At 35.7% G+C, this 18,524-nt stretch overlaps 2 protein-coding genes across 22 annotated transcripts in view; one reads left to right on the top strand and one right to left on the bottom strand.

Annotated features, from left to right (window-relative positions):
* Positions 1-4,354, top strand: part of slc19a3 (solute carrier family 19 member 3) — a 29,946-nt gene extending 25,592 nt beyond the window's left edge. For all 3 annotated transcript variants that reach the window (XM_062976608.1, XM_062976610.1, XM_062976609.1), the window contains 2 exons: positions 731-872; positions 3,922-4,354. In XM_062976608.1, coding sequence (XP_062832678.1) covers positions 731-872; positions 3,922-4,077 — 298 coding nt within the window. In that variant the 3' untranslated portion in view covers positions 4,078-4,354. The remainder of the gene's footprint in view (positions 1-730; positions 873-3,921) is intronic.
* A 3,239-nt stretch (positions 4,355-7,593) lies between these two features.
* agfg1 (ArfGAP with FG repeats 1) overlaps positions 7,594-18,524 on the bottom strand; it is a 38,011-nt gene continuing 27,080 nt past the window's right edge. For 5 of the 19 annotated variants that reach the window (XM_016992084.2, XM_016992085.2, XM_016992086.2 and 2 more), the window contains 8 exons: positions 17,484-17,687; positions 14,416-14,596; positions 13,334-13,413; positions 12,672-12,764; positions 11,865-11,912; positions 10,282-10,437; positions 9,233-9,324; positions 7,594-8,474 (listed from right to left, as the gene is read on the bottom strand). In XM_016992084.2, coding sequence (XP_016847573.1) covers positions 8,415-8,474; positions 9,233-9,324; positions 10,282-10,437; positions 11,865-11,912; positions 12,672-12,764; positions 13,334-13,413; positions 14,416-14,596; positions 17,484-17,687 — 914 coding nt within the window. In that variant the 3' untranslated portion in view covers positions 7,594-8,414. The remainder of the gene's footprint in view (positions 8,475-9,232; positions 9,325-10,281; positions 10,438-11,864; positions 11,913-12,671; positions 12,765-13,333; positions 13,414-14,415; positions 14,597-17,483; positions 17,688-18,524) is intronic. The other 14 variants (XM_016992087.2, XM_016992091.2, XM_062976605.1 and 11 more) reach the window with 7 other exon arrangements.

Here is an 18,524-nt window from a genome sequence, read left to right as displayed (position 1 = left end):
CACTATTTGGGCCATTACTTTGGAGAAATTATTTAGTAATTATTAGTAATATTTATAATAGTTCAGGAATGCATAAAGGAAAATAGCCAAAAGTACACCCTGTCATAAAAATTCTTGCACGATAGATACCAATGAGTTAATCTGGCAGCTGCTGTTCCAGTAACAACCAACAATAGTTCACACTATGAATAAAATAAATCCAGACTACGTTCAAGTTACTATTTCTCTGCAGACTTAACAGGAAACATGGAATGTGATCCCCATATTAAACTTTGCATGTCCTTTCTTCATAGTGTGCATTTCATTAAATCTCATTGCAACCATTCTGATTTGAGTCTCTTTTGTAAAGAAAAAAGGGATATAAAGAATAAATAATAACTTGTTACTTCCTTACTCCAAAATGCCTATGTCAATTGCACAAAAAGGAGTTTTAACAAAAAGATACTAAATTTGAGGGGGGAAATCAGACCCAATTGGCGATAACAGTGACTGTACATTAATGGTTATTGGAGGCTGTTTTGGTACACTTCAGCTGCTTCATCAAAATGGGGTGACTTTGATTGCACATGGACTTCAGACAAGCTCATTGTTCAAAACATTTTGCCCATTTTGGTTTGGTAAAATACATTCACATGACTACACTTTCTATTAATGGATTACTTCTGCCAACCCAGGAAAAATGAAGGTACAGCTACAGAGTGCTACTATTCTAACAAGAGTTTAATTTTAGGTTTCAGATTGCCGTCAGCCTTAGCATGGAACGCTATGCTTTAATGTTTGGATTCAACAACTTTGTGGCATTGCTAATCCAGACTATTATCACTGTGATAGTGGTGGATTCCAAAGGACTGGGACTGGATATTAAGACTCAGGTAATGTAGATTACTCATGTTACAACATGGGCACCACTGTTAATTCAATTTAAGTGTTTCATGTTATTCCAAGAGCTAACATCCTTAAGAATGGGTAACCTTAACCATCTGGGAATGATGGGAGGTGAAGTCAACATTGAATAAGCTGAGACTGGGTAAGCAAGAAAGGAACAACAAAAAGGTGTTTTTCATATACATTCATGGCAAGAGAATAACGAAGGAGACAGTGGGGTGGATGATCAAGAAAGATGGTAATATGCCAACAGATCACAAAGTAAAGACAGAACTACACAATACCTACTTTCAGTTTCCTCCCAAATTGAAAACTATGTGGTTCCATGATGTGACACAGAACCTAGAAAAGGATCTGGATTGCAAAACAAGATTGTGAGTTAGTCAGGAATTGATTAGCTATCCTAAATGAGTTCAGATCTACAAGATCTGATGAACTACATCTCAAAATACTGAAATAACTTGTTGGTGTACTTGGTGAACCACATCATCATTTTTGATGAATGGCAGTTAACAAGTGAGGTGCCAAAGAACTGTAGTAGGAAAAACAGTGTCCCTTTATAAAAAAGGAAGTAAGAAAATCCAGGAAACTACAGAACACATTATAGTCTGGCATAATAATGATGATGCAGTGATCAGTAGAAAACATGGGTTTGTCAAGATCATCCTGCCAAACTATTTTATATCTATTTTTGAAAAAATCAGGTCACTAGTTTAATAGAAATGCTGTGGGTGTCATTTATTTGGATTTCAACAAAGCATTTGATAAGATGACTCATAATATTTTGATTAGCAAACTGATCAAATGTAGAATTGGTGAGAAGAACACTCTCAGATTCATAATTGGTTTGGAAACCTTTCAAGTCTTCAAAAGGCTATCTGCCAGAGATGTTTTAGATGAATATCCTGCACTGCACTAGGAGTTGAACTTAATAGCCCACAAGGCCCCTCGAACTCTACAAATCTTTGACTTAGCAGTTAGAGATTACTCTTGAGACAATTGATTTATTTATTTAGAATATTCTACCCTAAGGCAGGTTTCAGTAAAACAATGAAAGCAAAATAGCCAAATTAACACAAAATATGGTAGCTATATTTACAACCAGTGAACAATATAATCAATAAGAAAGATTGCTGGGTTTAGAAGTCTTTTAGGAATGCTTAAAGCTCCAGAGTGTGACATGCAGAATTCTTAGGGAACTCCACAAGTGTGGGTCTTTTTATGTCTGTGTTGCATTGGACCACTATTTCCAGGTAACAATTTTTATTGTTAAAGAGTAAGAATATTTTCATTATGTAAGAATACACTTAAATATAGGTTTGCTATATGCACTTACTTTGGAGAAAGCCCCATTTAAAACAACAGAACTTCTGAGTAAACATTTGCAGGATTGCATTGTTGAGGATTAGGGTGAGTGCCCTGTTCCAGAACTGGGTATAACTACTGGCTCCTCAAGAATTGTTTTGGTGCCAAACACTGATACATTATTGCTATAAAATAAGATGTGTTGGTGGTAAATGATGCAGCATATGGTACACAGTAGAGAAGCATTCCAGCTCTTTCATCACTGAGGATAGCCAGCCATCTCCTCACAATGGCAGAATTGCTAGCTGTTTGTGGTGCTTCATCTGTCCCTGCGACTGAAGCCAACAGAAGATGGATTCCCAAGGGTTATAGAGTGTACAAGCAAACAAAGAAAATCAAAATGCAAAAGCATGACCCACCTTCCACAATAGCTATGAGAACTATGCAAGGAAACCACAACAGAGAAAAACTAATGCCCCCAGTCTACTGTTGGCCTTTTATCTCTTCCGAGTTTCATACTGCAGTAAATTTAAGTAAATGTAAAAAGTATCCAACAAAATCAGTATATAAATTAACACTTTCATGCCATTGGACAGATGTTAACATTTGATTATGTTGCTAAGGACTATAAATCCCATCTGCTTGGTGGCAGAGACCCAGCTCATTACAGAGAGTGTGTTGTTCACTTTAGCAAGTTAACTTTCCTTAAGTCTGCATTGTTCACCAGTTTAACATGTATCTAGCTTTGCTCCTTCCTTCTTACGGCTTATGTTGGTACTTCTGCTAATACATTTTCTGGCCTTATTCACATCATTCAACAAACCACAGATTTTCAATCAAAATCAGTTTTTTTTTAATCATGTCAGAAATGACTTGAGGCAAGTTGCCTCTGGTGTGAGAGAATTAGCTGTCTACAGAGACATTGCCCAAAGGATGCCCAAATGTGTTGCCATCCTGTTGGGAGGCTTTTCTCATGACAAAATAAGTTAGCTGGTAACAAACTATCTAGTTTTTGGAATCTACAATACTGATTAAGTTGTCCAGATTAACTTTATGTTTAGGACATAACACACCTATCTTCACATTTTTGCTCAACCCCACGTAATTATCAGTGTACACATCAGAAGAACAATAAAAATGGAGAGAGAAAAGTTGCATAAAATACACATTTATTTCAAGTTTGGAACATTCCCAAATAAGTTCCCAAACACATTCCAAAGGCAATCGCATCAAAGAAATGCAGTTGTTGTTGATAAAGCTACCTCGGGTACAGTCAGCAATTTCCCTGAGTAACCTCGGGACAACACAAGTCTCTGCTAAGGAAGGGCAAGAAAGGATTTCTTCATGAATAAAGGTAAAAATCCTACCGTTCCAATTGGCTATTTAAATGAAGATCTGGACATTGTAGCTTGATATAATTGTACATTATGTTATATTTAGTGAATTACTGAGTAAATCCCTTATGATAATCACTCAAGAGCAAGGATGCATATACCTTTTAACTGTACAATGCTGTGAAAGTTTATTTAGAAGTATGTCCATAGTGGGTCTTATTCCCAGGGAGATGATTAAAGGAACCTACTGTTGAAGTTTCACCACAATCAAGAATCTTGCCTTTATAACAGGAATTTAAAGTTACACAAGATAATAGATAAAAGAAGTTTTATAACATTAGTAAGGAAAAATGTTTTCTTAGAAAAGCTATTTACCTGTTTCTCTGCTTTCTTGCAGTTCCTGATATATGGCAGTTACTTTGCAGTGATAGCTGGAATTTTTCTGTGCAGAAGCATTTACACTATAATCTCAATCAAATGCCAAAAATGGTTGCTTAAACCCCAGAAGCCTGAAGCAGAGAAGATTACAGAAGACTACAGCACAAAACTGTGAATGTGAGACTACACATTCAGTAAAGGATTAGTTGTTCTGAGGCCAGACTAAATACTTATCCATGTACTTGAATAAAAGCAGCAGGGATGAAGGTATCTCTGTAGGACTTTACTAAGTCTCACACTACATGTCAAAGCTGAAAAGTTACCAAATCATATTATCATCCAATTTAACAACAGAATTATAAAACTGCATAAAGCAATGTAAAATGTCAGATTTAGTTCACCATTTTGGCTGTTTGTTTAAAAATGTTAAGAACATGTCCCTTGTACATACAGTGACTTGTATTAATATCACAAAACACAGAGCAAGCTTATAATCATAACTAGGAAAAGTGATCAATACAATTTAGGTCCGGGAACTAATCCCACAGGTCAGAAATGGCCCCAGAGCCCTCTTTTTAATTTCCCATTGCTCCCAAGAACTTTTATTATAACTAAGATTGCATTTCAGGGGCCCCTGATGGCACAGTGCATTAAAGCACTGAGCTGCTGAACTTGCGAACCAAAAGGTGCAAGGTTCAAATCCCAGGAGGGGAATGAGCACCCACTGTTGGCCCCAGCTCCTGCCAAACTAGCAGTTCGAAAACATGCAAATGTGAGATCAATAGGCACCACTCCGGCGGGAAGGTAATGGCGCTCCATGTAGTCATGCCGGCCACATGACCTTAGAGGTGTCTACGGACAATGCTGGCTCTTCGGCTTAGAAATGGAGATGAGCACCAACCCCCAGAGTTGGTCACGACTAGACTTAATGTCAGAGGAAAACATTTACCTTTACCTAAGATTGCATTTAGACACTGAAATTTGGCAGAAAACTATTAAACACATTATAGGTAGTGAGATAATATCACTGACTTAGCAATTAAAATCCTTTAGGTTCAGGAGCAATGGTATAGTCAAAATGCATTAAAAGTAAGTTTAAGTACAATTTTCCAGGCTGTATGGCCATGTTCCAGAAGTATTCTCTCCTGACGTTTCGCCCACATCTATGGCAGGCATCCTCTGAGGATGCCTGCCATAGATGTGGGCAAAACATCAGGAGAGAATACTTCTGGAACATGGCCATACGCCCCGGGAAAACAAACAACAACCCTGTGATCCCGGCCATGAAAGCCTTCGACAACACATTAAGTACAATTAATGTATGCATCAAAATAAATTTCATAATAATGACATGTCACAAGGGGGATTTTGTTAATGAATTGGCAGAATTTTAAAGCAATATTTAAATAACTATTTAGTCAATTCAGCTATTTTAAAATATTTTATATATTTGTAGTTGGTTTATGAGCTGTAACAAAAATTCTTTAATAAAAACCAAATTAAACCAAAAAAGGATGCCCAAAAGCACTTGGTCAACTTGGAATGTCCCTCTGTCCCATAGCAGTTGCTAAGGCATATGAATCAAGAACCCAGAACTCTTCCAGTAAGATTTCCAGCAGAAAATGTACTATTTCTTGATGATTTGAGTTTAGTCCAACATTGACAGATGTGGTTCTATCACCAAAGCTTTACTTACCTGAGGTACTATTATACAGCTGTAGTGACCCAAAATACTGTCAAAATACTTTACAGACCAAGAGAATGAAGTTGTTAACATAAGCTTTACATACAGGGTAGGTCTATTTCCTCAGTGAACTTTTCAGTATGGTGATGAGTTGACCAGTTTTAAGTGTTCATTGGGAGAAAAAAACAGGAGAGAAGATGCTGCCTAAAGCTTTTATTAATGCAAATGTGCAAACTCAAGAGGTCAACTATGTAAGTGATAGAGAAAAAAATAATTAGATCAGCTTTTTATCTAAAACTTAAATTTACTTGAAATAAGTTAATAATGAGCCTCCATCAGTTGGGAGAACATCTGTTTTACCCATTTTAACATTACATATGTGAAGGCTATATATTGGATGAATAACTTTTATGTGTCTTTTCCTGAATTCACACTTGTACAGTACAGGAACGTCAAAGTGACAGCAGGAACTCCAGGGCACTTTTTATAGATCCACAAAATCTTGTTATGAACAAAATACGGGGGTATTGTCTTAAACACAGAAGATAAATAAAATGGTAATGAAGTGCTGGCTTATTTATTTCCTATTTAATATACTCCTTATTTAGAATAACTCACAGAAGCTAAAGAAAATGCATCACAGAGAGAAAGCAAAGATCCATAATACACCATAATTTATTTAATCTATAAAAAGATAGTTCCGGAAACGAACTCTTAGAAAGGATATATATGTTAAATAAGCATTTTATAAACCTTGAAAAGATGGAGATACTGCTAGTCATTAGAAAGCTTGGGGATTGGGATTTAACCTGTTCTGGAAGGGGTTAAAATGCCAGGGCTGGTGCAGTGGTTCGTTCATGCTACAGGTGGCAGCAATGATGCTCTTCCCTGAATTTACCTGGCCTGACAACATAATCCATGTCATAATTACACAGGGTATTGAGTATATGAGGCTACCTTTTAAGAGTGGTTAGGCGCTTCTGCAGGTGCAAAATGTGTAGCATCTGATCTACTAAGTATTGCAGAGCACTGAGGCCATATTATAACCTACAATAAAGTACGAACTGCTCTCTGGGCTCAATTCAAGGTGATTTAAAAATATATTTTAAACCCTAAAGATTTGAGGCCTTTTCTATGTCATGAATTTAACACATTTAGATCTTCAAGAAAAGTTCACTTTTAGATTATGGGATGCACTTTTCTCAGAGCTGAAATAAAATCTTACTCCTGTAGGTTTTAAGAGTATTACACATTCCCTCTTCAGACTGTCCTGATGTTTTCAATTGGTTTGATCTCTTTTATTAATTGCTTTACTGTTTTAATTGTTTCTAGTGATGCTTTTGTTTATGTTTTTATGTGAAATTGGTAGCACTATTTTTAGTGGAAAGGAGGGGTATAATGCAATTTTAAAAGAAACTGTCGTTAACACATGAAGACAGGTATAGGATTAACATTTCAGTATGATTGGAAACATGTACATACAACTCATGCTTGAAGATACATTCAGACTGTCTACATCTAGTAGAAACATAAAATGTAGCGTATGCTTGAATATTAATCCTAGACTCCACTGCATTTTACGAAGTGCTTTGCTCAGACATTCATGGATTTATATTTCCCACTGATCCTATTAAGTCCAAAATTTGCATTTTTACTGATAAGAATGAATCCTTGTATCAAACATTGAAGTTATGTATCAAGTATTGCAGTCCTTTACTTACACATTTGTAAGGCAAGTCAAACCATTTTCCTTATGATGGACTAAGAAAGCTAGTGATATTTATCTTCCATAGAACTAAATGCAGAAAATGCAACAGCAGAAAAGGAGCACACCATCCATGCAAAAGGGAAAATATAAAGATAAAGAATAAGAAGTATTTGCTGACTGACTTCAGTAATGCCATCTTTCATAGTTGTTTAATTGACCAGGATATGAAATTGCAGCAAGCTGCAAAGTCTTTTTAAAAACCAAAACAAGAAAATAAAAGGAAATAAGTATGTGCTGTGTGCTTGGAACAATTGGTATTTTGGCATTTTATTGACTAACCGGTAACAGTGTTTCTAGTAAGATGGCAACAATTCACAATGTAACTGAAATAACCAAGAAAACAATGGAGTTATTTTGGGATTCAATCTAAAAGTTTAACAAAGTTAATTAGTGCAAATGTTGACCAAGACCAAAATATTTTTCTAATGTTTATTTTTTTTTCCACCTGCAAACTGTAGCAAAACATGATCAGCTTTATTATGCAGACAGGTATCCCTCTACATTATAGAGAATTTAGGCATGTATAAATAGAAGAGCTCTTTAGGAAAAGAAAGAAAAACACTTCAAGAAATGAATAAAACCTTCAATTTTAAACTCATGACTCCCACCAGCAATGGTTAAAATAACATAGGCCATTCATTCCAAGAAATATAACAGCACCTTAAAGTGGCTGATCTATTTCCCTCAGTAACATTTTTCACATAACGATGTGTTAAAAGTTACAAATACTGATATGCACAAAGAACTAATTCCTAAGAAAAAATATGTACAGTACGGCAGCATAATGAATGTGGTATCTGCAATAACTTAATATTAGCCAATTTTAATATACATGATACCATTCATATTCTCCTGCCAATGCACAGATTAAAAGATATTATCACAGCCCCCTGTTTTGCACATTACCTGGTGTTCCTTGGTTTTAATACACAATGCAGGCTTTTTTTTCTTGAAAGACTTGTGTTTAAAGCTAAGGTCAGTGAGACAAGACAACAGTGCAAGAGGCGCAGAGATGTTATGTGATCACATAAGAGTTCTTTTAGGTAAAGTGTCTATAAGGCTATAAGAAAGGATTGGTTGATGAACTTCCTGTTGGGAATTGCCCTGCTGGTGCTCCTGCCTGGTGGAAGGAAAACAAAAGTTTCACCAAGATAATCATGTAAAGCCATTACTTAAAACATACTATCTCAACAGACTCAAATCAGTGCAAGTTGAGATGACACCATCATGTCAGAAGTATTTATTCAAAGCACAGTTAATACCTCTTACAGTACCCATGATGGTATTTTTATCAACGTAGATTTTTAAATTAAAGACAATGAATAACACCTTTTTCATTACAGAGGGATAACCATAAAGGGATTATTTCTAGAATTTCCTCAAGCAACCTTCTATTCAATTAAAGAACATCCAACCCAAACAGTTGAAGCAACCCAACAAAACCCACCCTTGGTTATCTAGCCCTTTGAAGCTGTTTTCTGGGCTGCAACTGGTGGGAGGGGAAAAAACTGGGAAATCCCTTGCTTCCCAGCTCTGCAGAGGAAATGAGATCTGGCAATAGAAATACCACCATTTGGGATTTGGCCTACAGAAGGCAGAACACAAAATGTTGATCAATTTGTTCCATAAATCAGAAATAAAGGGAAGGGGACATCGCAAAGGAAGGAAAATTTACTTTTCAGTATAGTTTTGGGATCAGGTATAATCCCATATTTGACAGGTAATAGTTACATATCATATAAGGTTACTGCTTCCAAGAACTGAGATGTAACTCATTCCCCCATTTCTTGCTGAATATGGATTCAAGACAATTTGATAATATAACAAAATAATCTCTAAATCTGAAAGACTACCACCAGATCATGTGAAATAGCTTACCATGAAAGGATTACTAGATACTCCAACAGCTGTAACTTGCCCAAACGGGGTTGCTACTGGTTTTGCCTGTCCAAATGCAGCAAAGCCTGCACCTGAGTAGCAGAATATTAAAAATGTTAGCTTTAGTCTGGTAGTCAAGTATTCTAGTAGCATTTATTCCCCAAAAACAATTCACTTCCACTTATCTCCCCCCCCCCCCCACACACACAAAATAGAATAAATACAAATATGATGCAGACATATATTTAAAGGACCAAATCTTAGAATATCTCATCAGCAAAATGTAAAGTGTTAGTAAACTGCACAACAAAATGTATACAAAAAGTTTTTAATTTAATTATTTAGTCATACACTTGTTAGACTGTTTCTACTTAAACATTCTAATGAATATATGACCAGATGATTAAATAAGTAGTTTCTGCATAACTTGGCATCACAACATTATTGATGTTACAAGCTATAAATGAATTGAAATATTTCTCTGTATTTGTCAAGCAGAAATTTACCTGGGTTTACTATGACTTTCTAAGACTTTTATTACTCACATCAATAGTCATGCCTGCACGCCAGTGCAGGGAATGCAGGAAAATTTTAAAAAAGCAAATAGCTGGATAGGATAGATTCCCCATTATCAGTTATATCCCGAGGCTAGAATATAATATTTAACTGATTGACTAAATGAAAACATGGAACAGAACGGGCATGCTAACTCATAATTAACTGACTAGCAGCCATGTGTACAATACAACACTGTAAAGAATGACTCCGTATCCATGGTGGATACATTCCAAGACACATACACATACACACACGTGAATACCTCAAACTGTGAGCAATATCAAACTCCTTATTTTGATTATACTTGGACTAGAAACAAGTCTCAGAATTGCTCTGGAAGACCTAGAGAGACCCACAAAGACTTCCAGGGGCAGGGGAGATATGTTTTTTGAAGTGTGGGTAAGTGAAACCAAGGATATTGAAGTTCTGGATAAAGGGGTTGTTTTAAAGCCATCTTTTGAAACAAAATGTAACATAGAAGTATTATTTACCATTAGGCTGTTGGGCGAATGCAGCCTGAGGAAAGGCTGCCTGGGCTGGGAACGCAGGCTGTTGGAAGTTACCACTAAAGCTAGTAGGAAGACTATATGAGGCAGTTGTTCCAAATCCTGAAGGCATACTCATGGATCCTGTGCCAAATGTTGTTGCTGGTAAGGGAAACATAGTATTCAATTACTTTAAAATGTGTTCTACTGCTACTGTGAAGTCACATGAAGCAGCATTTCCATAGAATTCATTATGAAGCAGTCAGTCACATGGCTAGCCTTAAAGCATTAAATTTCTAGATATTGTAAGAACTCAGTCAAAACATATTTAGCCTGCTCATTTTGCTAACTGTAATATTTACCAGCATCTCTTCCTAGACATTTTCAAATGTTTTTTTTCCTGAAAACATTGTACAGATGTCAGAAACAATACCAAATTACTAGCAATTTTCAGAAGAAAGTAAGAAGTGGGAAAACACCGCTAGTTTCAACAGTTTCATGAAAGCATTCGATTCAATAATCTAAGAGCACTTTCAGAAATATGCAAGGGGGAAAATGAGAAGGCGTTCTAATGCCAGTAGCCATTGCTGAGCACTCCAAGAACAAACTTTCAAGAATTTTTGTCCAGTTCACAGTTGAATCGAAGAACTGGCAGCCCAAATGGAATTTTAATCTAACAAGTGACTCACAACTAGCCATTTAATTTTTTGAGTGAGTAGAGACTTTCATTTTTTAATGGTGAAATCTCTTCCCATCCAGTCAGTTTCTGGCTGAATTGATAAGGAAATATTATTCCACTCCATCATTATGTATGAAGTAGTCTAGTAATTAAAATATCTTATTTTTTGTGTAATATTACTATATTTCTTAATAATCTTTTGACTAGATTTTCTAGATAATCATTTTGCTGAGTAAATAATTTGGTTTATTTATAGAAGGCATCCATGTTTTATTTTAGAGAACTGGCACTAATTTAATTCTATGTCTCCACATTCATCTAACAATAATTTCAGCTAGCCAGGAAAGACATGGCATAAGAACTTATTAAATTAATCATGGAATAAAGCGGCACATATGAATATATAGAAATAGACAAGATACAGATAGTGCAACAACAGAACTTACACAAGCTCTATTAGCAGGGAGGATAGCTGAACACTGAAACTTGCTCAAATAGCAAATCCAAACACATTGTAGAAATACACAATGGTTTGATATTATCGTCACTTGAGCTACTATGAACACAAGCTTCCAAATCCATTTTAAGCATCTGCTAATGTGACCATGGAGGTATAACATAATGTTTGAACTCACAATCCCACGCGCTTACTTGACAGTAATTCCAATGGAGCTAATGGCATGTAGCTTTCAATACATGTGTCTAGGATCGAAGTGTACGTGGTAAATTTACACTAAGTAATGTCAACACATATTGAGGTAAATCACCTTCCATGCCCACTCCATTTCAAAATATGGAAGAAGGGTTGAAAAAGCTGTACATGCAAAGGAACCACTACATGGTAGTAAAGCTTTCACAAGCAAATGAACATTTTAGCCACATGAAACTTATATAAAATGTGGCCACCTACCAAAGTGAGCCTGAGGAAACATGTGAGTATGCATTGCTCCTGAGAGGCCTTTTGAGAAGTCACAAAGAGACCAGATAGTGTCAAATCATTTATACGCATCTTCTTAAAGAAATATTTTTCACATGATAAACTACTCAATATGTAAATACTTTACAAAATCATAACCCTGTTTTGGTGTTGGTTTGCTGATCTAGACAGAAATGGACAAGTTTTAATTCTTTTAACAAAGTCAATCTACTTGTTTAAAACAGACATAGTAAGTTTTTAAGAGGCATATGGGCTACTTATGACACTAAAGCAGTGGTTCCCAACCTTTGGGCCTCCAGGTGTTTTGGACTTCAGCTTCCACAGTTCCTAACAGTTGGTAAGATGGCTGGAATTCTGGAAGTTGAAGTCCAAAACACCTGGAGGCCCAAAGGTTCAGAACCACTGAGCTAAAGAAATGTGAGGCTAAAAAAGCCATCAATTTTATTACATAGATTGGCTGTATTAAAGCAAACTCAAATACAGAAGTATACACAACCAACATCAGTATTCTGTGATAGTCTAAATCACAAATATATTACTAAATTGATTTATCGTTCAAAATGCAGCAAGCAGAGGATTTTCATGTGAACATGAGCATACTGATTGGTTATAATTGTCTGAACCAAGTAGAACTAACGGTCACAACAAAATTAACATGTGATTTTATAACATAACATTTCTCATTTTGGCCTCTTCAGAAATTACATGTCTGCAGTTACAGAAGGTAGAAAATATGAATTACTATTAAACATAACAGCATAGTATAGTTTTATTCCTAACCTGTTGCTCCTCTGTTGTTGGTTTGGAATGGATTTGTTGAAGGTGCTACAGCTGCTACGGGGGCAGCCACAAATGGATTTGTGGATGGAGCTGCTGAAAAATGGAACACTGATATTATCTATACATCTTCAAACTGCCAACCAAAAGATAACCCAATTCAAAATAGGTTTCACCTGTGCATGCAGATGCTTTGTATAACCCGCAATTAAAACAGTAAGTTTTAGTTTTCCATTTCACATACAGGCAGACCCTGAGTTACAAACATTCGACTTACAAACAACTCATAGTTAAGAATGGGGATGAGACAACAGGAAGTGAGAGAAATCTACTCCTAGGAAGGCAAATTCACCCCTGGAAAAGTTATCATGGGGAAATGGTGTCTCCACTGAAGCTTTCTCACCAATCCATGTTTCTGCCACAAGTCAAATTCTTGAAAGCCCAATTATCACAGGGACAAAAAGCAAGGTGAAATCTTCTAAACAGGGGCAGAGACAGCAAACAAACACCACAGGGGTGCTAACCTTTCTGAAAGCTTTTATATATACTTGTGGGCCTCAAAATAGCCTTGTAGTATACATTTTATAGGCCATGCTTTATCCAACCATATTTAAACTAGATCTTTCAAAGATAAGCTTACATGATTGCAAAATGTTTTACAATACCTCCAAATGGAGCAGGAACATTTGATGGTGCTGGCTGTGTCTGTGTATTAGCACCCACTGGGACTGTCCCAAAAGCATTGCTGAAAATAATTCACAACATTCAACATCAGAACCAGTAATCTGACAATTATACAACTTTAAATTATTTTATGGGAAAATGCTGGCTTGGTGGTATAAGTGATGTATTGGAAAATTACTACCTTTATAAATTGTATAGTACAGCTGAAAAAATAAGAAAGGAAAAATGCAGGCAGCTTTCAAACTGAGTTAATTTACCTGCAGTATTCTTAAAAACACATTCTTAAATGATTCCTCAGTCAGAAATCATATTCATCAGTAAGCAAAAACACACATAGGAGTAAGACGTAAGCTTAAATACGATATCAGGTTTAGGGTTTTAACTATTTTTAATACTGTTTATGTTTAATTCCATTTTAATATTTGTATTATATTGGTTTTATTGTGAGTCGCTTTGAGTCTTTTTTTTAGCAAGAAAAAAAACGGATAATAATAATAATAATAATAATAATAATAATAATGACTGTCCTTTCAGATAGTTACATTAAATTTAATTTCTTCTGAAGTGACTTGCATTCGGCTTTAGAAATCTTTCATGAATAACATTACAAACAGATTCTAGCCAACTGTAACATAAGACTCAATATAAAATATTAAGACAAATTATTCATCACTGAAACAATACAGGCATTGAGAAGGCTGTAACCTTGTATTTGGTCCCTCTTGCTGGCAAAATTTGTGGAAAGTTTAATCCTGTTGTTGTGGTAAATTATGCTTTCTTCACATGAACTCACTACATGGCCCATTCATGCAAGGGGAAAGTTGATCTTCCAGAACCTGCTGAGGTCACATCATTCCTAAACACTGGCCATGTTTGCCAGGGACCATGGAAGCTGAAGTCCAATCATATTTGGAAGACCGCTCTTTTCCCACAGCATGATCATTGAAACAACTTTTAAACGAAGATTTTTTTGAAAGTTCTGCACTTCTTCTAAAGTGTATCACTTTATATTGCTATTTGTAAACACAACTGGTTTACATTAACTTCATTCAAGATTGAGTACCTGCTAACATTACTGGTGGAAGTATATGCATTACTAGAAGTTGCGGTAGAGCTGAACACACTGTCTAATTCTGCTAGAGCTGCATACTTGTCAGAAGATGCACTTGATCGACTTGGGGCTGACAGAGCAGGACCTGCTGGTGTTGGATTGGCAGAAAAGCCACTTCCTTGTTCACTACCACCTAAGAAAAAAGAGTGGATTCGGGGTTCAAACAAGATTTTAACAAACATGTTAGCATTCGCAGAAATGACATTTTCATTTCACAAGCTGCAGCCATTTGGTTTTTATTTTATAAATTATTTTATGTAGAAGAGACATTGTGCTCCCAATACATTTCTGTCATGGGAAAGGGGGAGGGTCATATTTCCAACATTTTATCAAATTCTGTGTCATTCATCTCCTTGTCAGAAGTATGAATCTTGAAGAGTCCAGAGTTTTCTATTTTCTTTCCTTAGTGCAAAATTACGATAGCTAATACTAAATAAACTACAGACATGACGCATCTAGGTGAAGAGGGGCATGCAATACAACTATATATAGGTGCAGACAGGTGAACGGGAACATGCAGTCCATTCGTACCTTCTGTTTTACTTCAAGAGGTAAAATCAAAGTCTGAGGCAGTGTGAAGAAATGGTGTGAACAAAATGAAGAACTGCTGTATATGAATGAGTCATCATATAACAACAGCCATTTGAAGCAGGCCTCACGTGGTGAACCACCCAACAACTTTGGTCTTAAGTGTCTAAAAAATTAAAGGAACAAGCCACTGAATATCGACAAAAGATGGACTAAGATGTGGGGATTTCAGAGGAAAGTGCTTGTATTATAACTTATATTGTCCCTGAAGAAATAATTTTTCAGACTATTCTTTCAGGATATGAGAAAACATATTGCATGTTTAAGGTAACTATGATTATTATTCTAATATGTTTAACAGCACCTAACCAAGAATATAACGTTAATATGGAGAACAATCATCTAAACCAGCTTAACATAGCTGCTCTTCTACAGAGCACCATTAAAATCTTTCGTAAGGAGTGCAGTAATATTTGTTAGAAATAAAATGCATGGCCAGGAGCCTCCATAATCCTTACAGTCAGGAGTAGGTGATTTCAAAGAACTATTGACTGTTCAATGGGTATTTCCTTTACAGTTGTAGACTTTTCTCTCAATTTAGTTACAGATGTGAAGTCTTTGTTGTTAAGAAAAAAATTTATTGGAAAGAACTTATGTCAGCTTGATATTGTTTTCAGAACACCGGGGCTTTCTTTTGAATCTGTACATAGCTAAGAGCCCTTCCACACAGCCATTTAACCTAGAATATCAAGGCAGATAATCCACACTTTCTGCTTTGAACTAGGTTATCTGAGTCCACACTGCCATATAATTCAGTTCAATGAGGATTTTATACAGCTGTGGAAGGGGCCTAAGTCTTCATTTGCTACATCAAAATATGGGTCTGAATGCTACTGATTGTTACAACTACTATATCCCCCTTGAATCAATGGGATACACATTGATGTTGATTCACCATTCAATAATGATTGAATAAAACTATTCCAGCTGGGACTACCAATAGGATTCAGGCCACAATTTTAATTGTAAATCCAAATCCTAAACACTCATGCTTGACCTGGACATAATTAAATTTTATTATCCTCACAGGCAACATTTAGAGACCAGATTACAAGTTCTGGAAGGCATATAACACTGGATATGTATTTTTACCTTTCCTTTTTTGCTACATGTAGAGGTTCTTCAGCATATGAATGCTTAAATATTTGTGCATAATTAATAATGATTTAATTAGAAAAATTGTGATTTATTTTATTTTGTTTATATAAACTGTCTAGAGGGCAGAGCTATATAAAAATCTTCAAAATAAATAAATAATTGGGATAATGAAGTGAAGAGCCATCATAATATAGTCATTATGAATGTTAAACAAAGACCAGGAAGGTGAAGATTCATATAGGAACATCCTGGACTTGATTATTTACTTACATATTTTATTAATACCTCACCTTTTAACAGGTTTATAAAATAGGTTAACATGTAGAATATATAATTACATAAACTGAAACACACTACCCAAGTTTGCAATGGGAAGAACCCGGGAAGAAGGTTCTTTGAGCTACTTGAAGGAAGAGTGAGACTGATAAAGAATTTAAGACCATCAGCTTAGGTGTGACACTATATCATTCTGCTCTACAGCTCACAGTGTCCCTAACCTATCATCTTATGAAGAGTGATCTAGAAACATCATATGTGTGTCTTAATCTGATATGGAAGGCAATCAGTTTCTTGTTTCCAATGGGCCAGGAACCAATACCATATTTGCGTCCAATGAATACTGTTTTTTCTTTCTTTCCTGGAAGCTCTCCGAGGAACAGCAGATGGAACCAGTCCATGAGCCACCACTTTGAGTAGCACTGATCTAGAACAGTATACTACATAAAACCTGTTGCTCATCAATTAAATAACACTATAGATTGTGTCTTCGATGATACGTCACATAATTCTCAATGAACAGATAATTCTCTTTTCCTAACTTTCAAAGTGATATGGCTACATAACCCTTTCTGAACTTTTCAGATTACCTTGCCTTTCTACAGTCTAAAACAGAGATGGGTACATTAGTTCCCAAATTAGTTTTAATGATTAGGTAATTTGTATATTTATGAGGGAATAATGTACTATGAATTATAAACACATTATAAACACAAAGTAGGTAGTAAAAGACAGAATTATCTGGAGAATTAGTTAGATGCAAATGTCACTACTTTTTAGTATCATCACTATACTAATTATCTCGAGGAATATTCTACATGGAAAAGATGTTTCCTTGGGGGCTTCAATAATCACCTATACATTTGGACACAACTTGATTCAATAAAATTTGCTTGCATTACTGCCAGTGTACCAATTTGCACACAAAACACTATTTGTATTGGTACTTTATACAGCAGGAAGAATTTAGAACTTTACTATGCCAATGAGAACATCACAGAACACCACTACTGCCATGATAAGGGTAAGAGAACAGGTCAAAGAATAAGAATTAGTACCTTGCCCTGTGCTGAAGATATTATCTAAATTAGCAAGAGCTGCGTATTTATCGGCTGACTGGAGATTCGGTTTATTCACTGCAGTTTTACTGGCTGCAGTTGTGTTGCTCTGAGAAGCACTGAAGGCTCCAAAATCAGCACTGGAAGATTTGGGGAAGTTATCAAAGTGTGCAAAGTTAGCATTCACTGATCCAGAGCTCCCACCTGCAACAAGATAAGTTAAAGATAATGGATTCTTCCATGTTTAATGAATGTTTTTTTCAAATGCTACTGGTGACAGTGTGTGTGGATAAGTTTTGGGGTCCCATATATTAAGAAGCTTCCCATATTCTCAAGTACTGATTAGTTAAAATATAGTTTTCTACTTCCCAAATTCCCAGGTCCTAGCTAACATCACAGCAGAGCACTACAAGAGTCAGTGCTGTAGCAATGCTAACCTCAGTAATTTACTTTTTAATTTTAAGCCTCCTACTGTTAATTTAAATAGGAGTTAAATATGAATTTCTTTTCTAAAACCATCTTTATCCATTTCTGGTAGCAACAACCTACCTTTAAACACACAAAACTGAGAACGTAAGGGGAATTTTGCTGGATTGGGTGTAATTTTTAATCTTTTTTATTCGAAGTATTCTTACTGTGTACCCCTAATGCCTTAAAGAACTTCTTTTCAGAACCTGTGTCAATGTGGTATTTAATATTTCAAAATTAAAACAAAGTTCTACTCAGTGATTTATAGTTACAGTAAGTAATGCAATCCACTGGTGAAGAGAAGCTTCCTTTCTCACAGAACTGGCACTTGCTTTGGCCAATCTGACTTGGGATAATTTCAAATTCCTACTATTTGACTATGTTGAAATAAACCTTGACACCTATGGCATTAGACTGACAGGTTTTACATAGATAACCTAGTATTAGGATATTCTCCTGAATGCTGATAATTTTCATTTTTAATTTATTTGCAGAAACAAGAATGTTTTAACTTTTGAGTTTCACCCTCTCTCGAAGAACTTTTAATCAGTTACAAATCGCTTAATAAATGAT

Source organism: Anolis carolinensis, chromosome 3 (assembly GCF_035594765.1).
Source record: "Anolis carolinensis isolate JA03-04 chromosome 3, rAnoCar3.1.pri, whole genome shotgun sequence".
Lineage (NCBI taxonomy): Eukaryota > Metazoa > Chordata > Lepidosauria > Squamata > Dactyloidae > Anolis > Anolis carolinensis.
The sequence above is the reverse complement of the archived record's forward strand: the minus strand, read 5'-3'. Positions and strand labels throughout refer to the sequence as shown.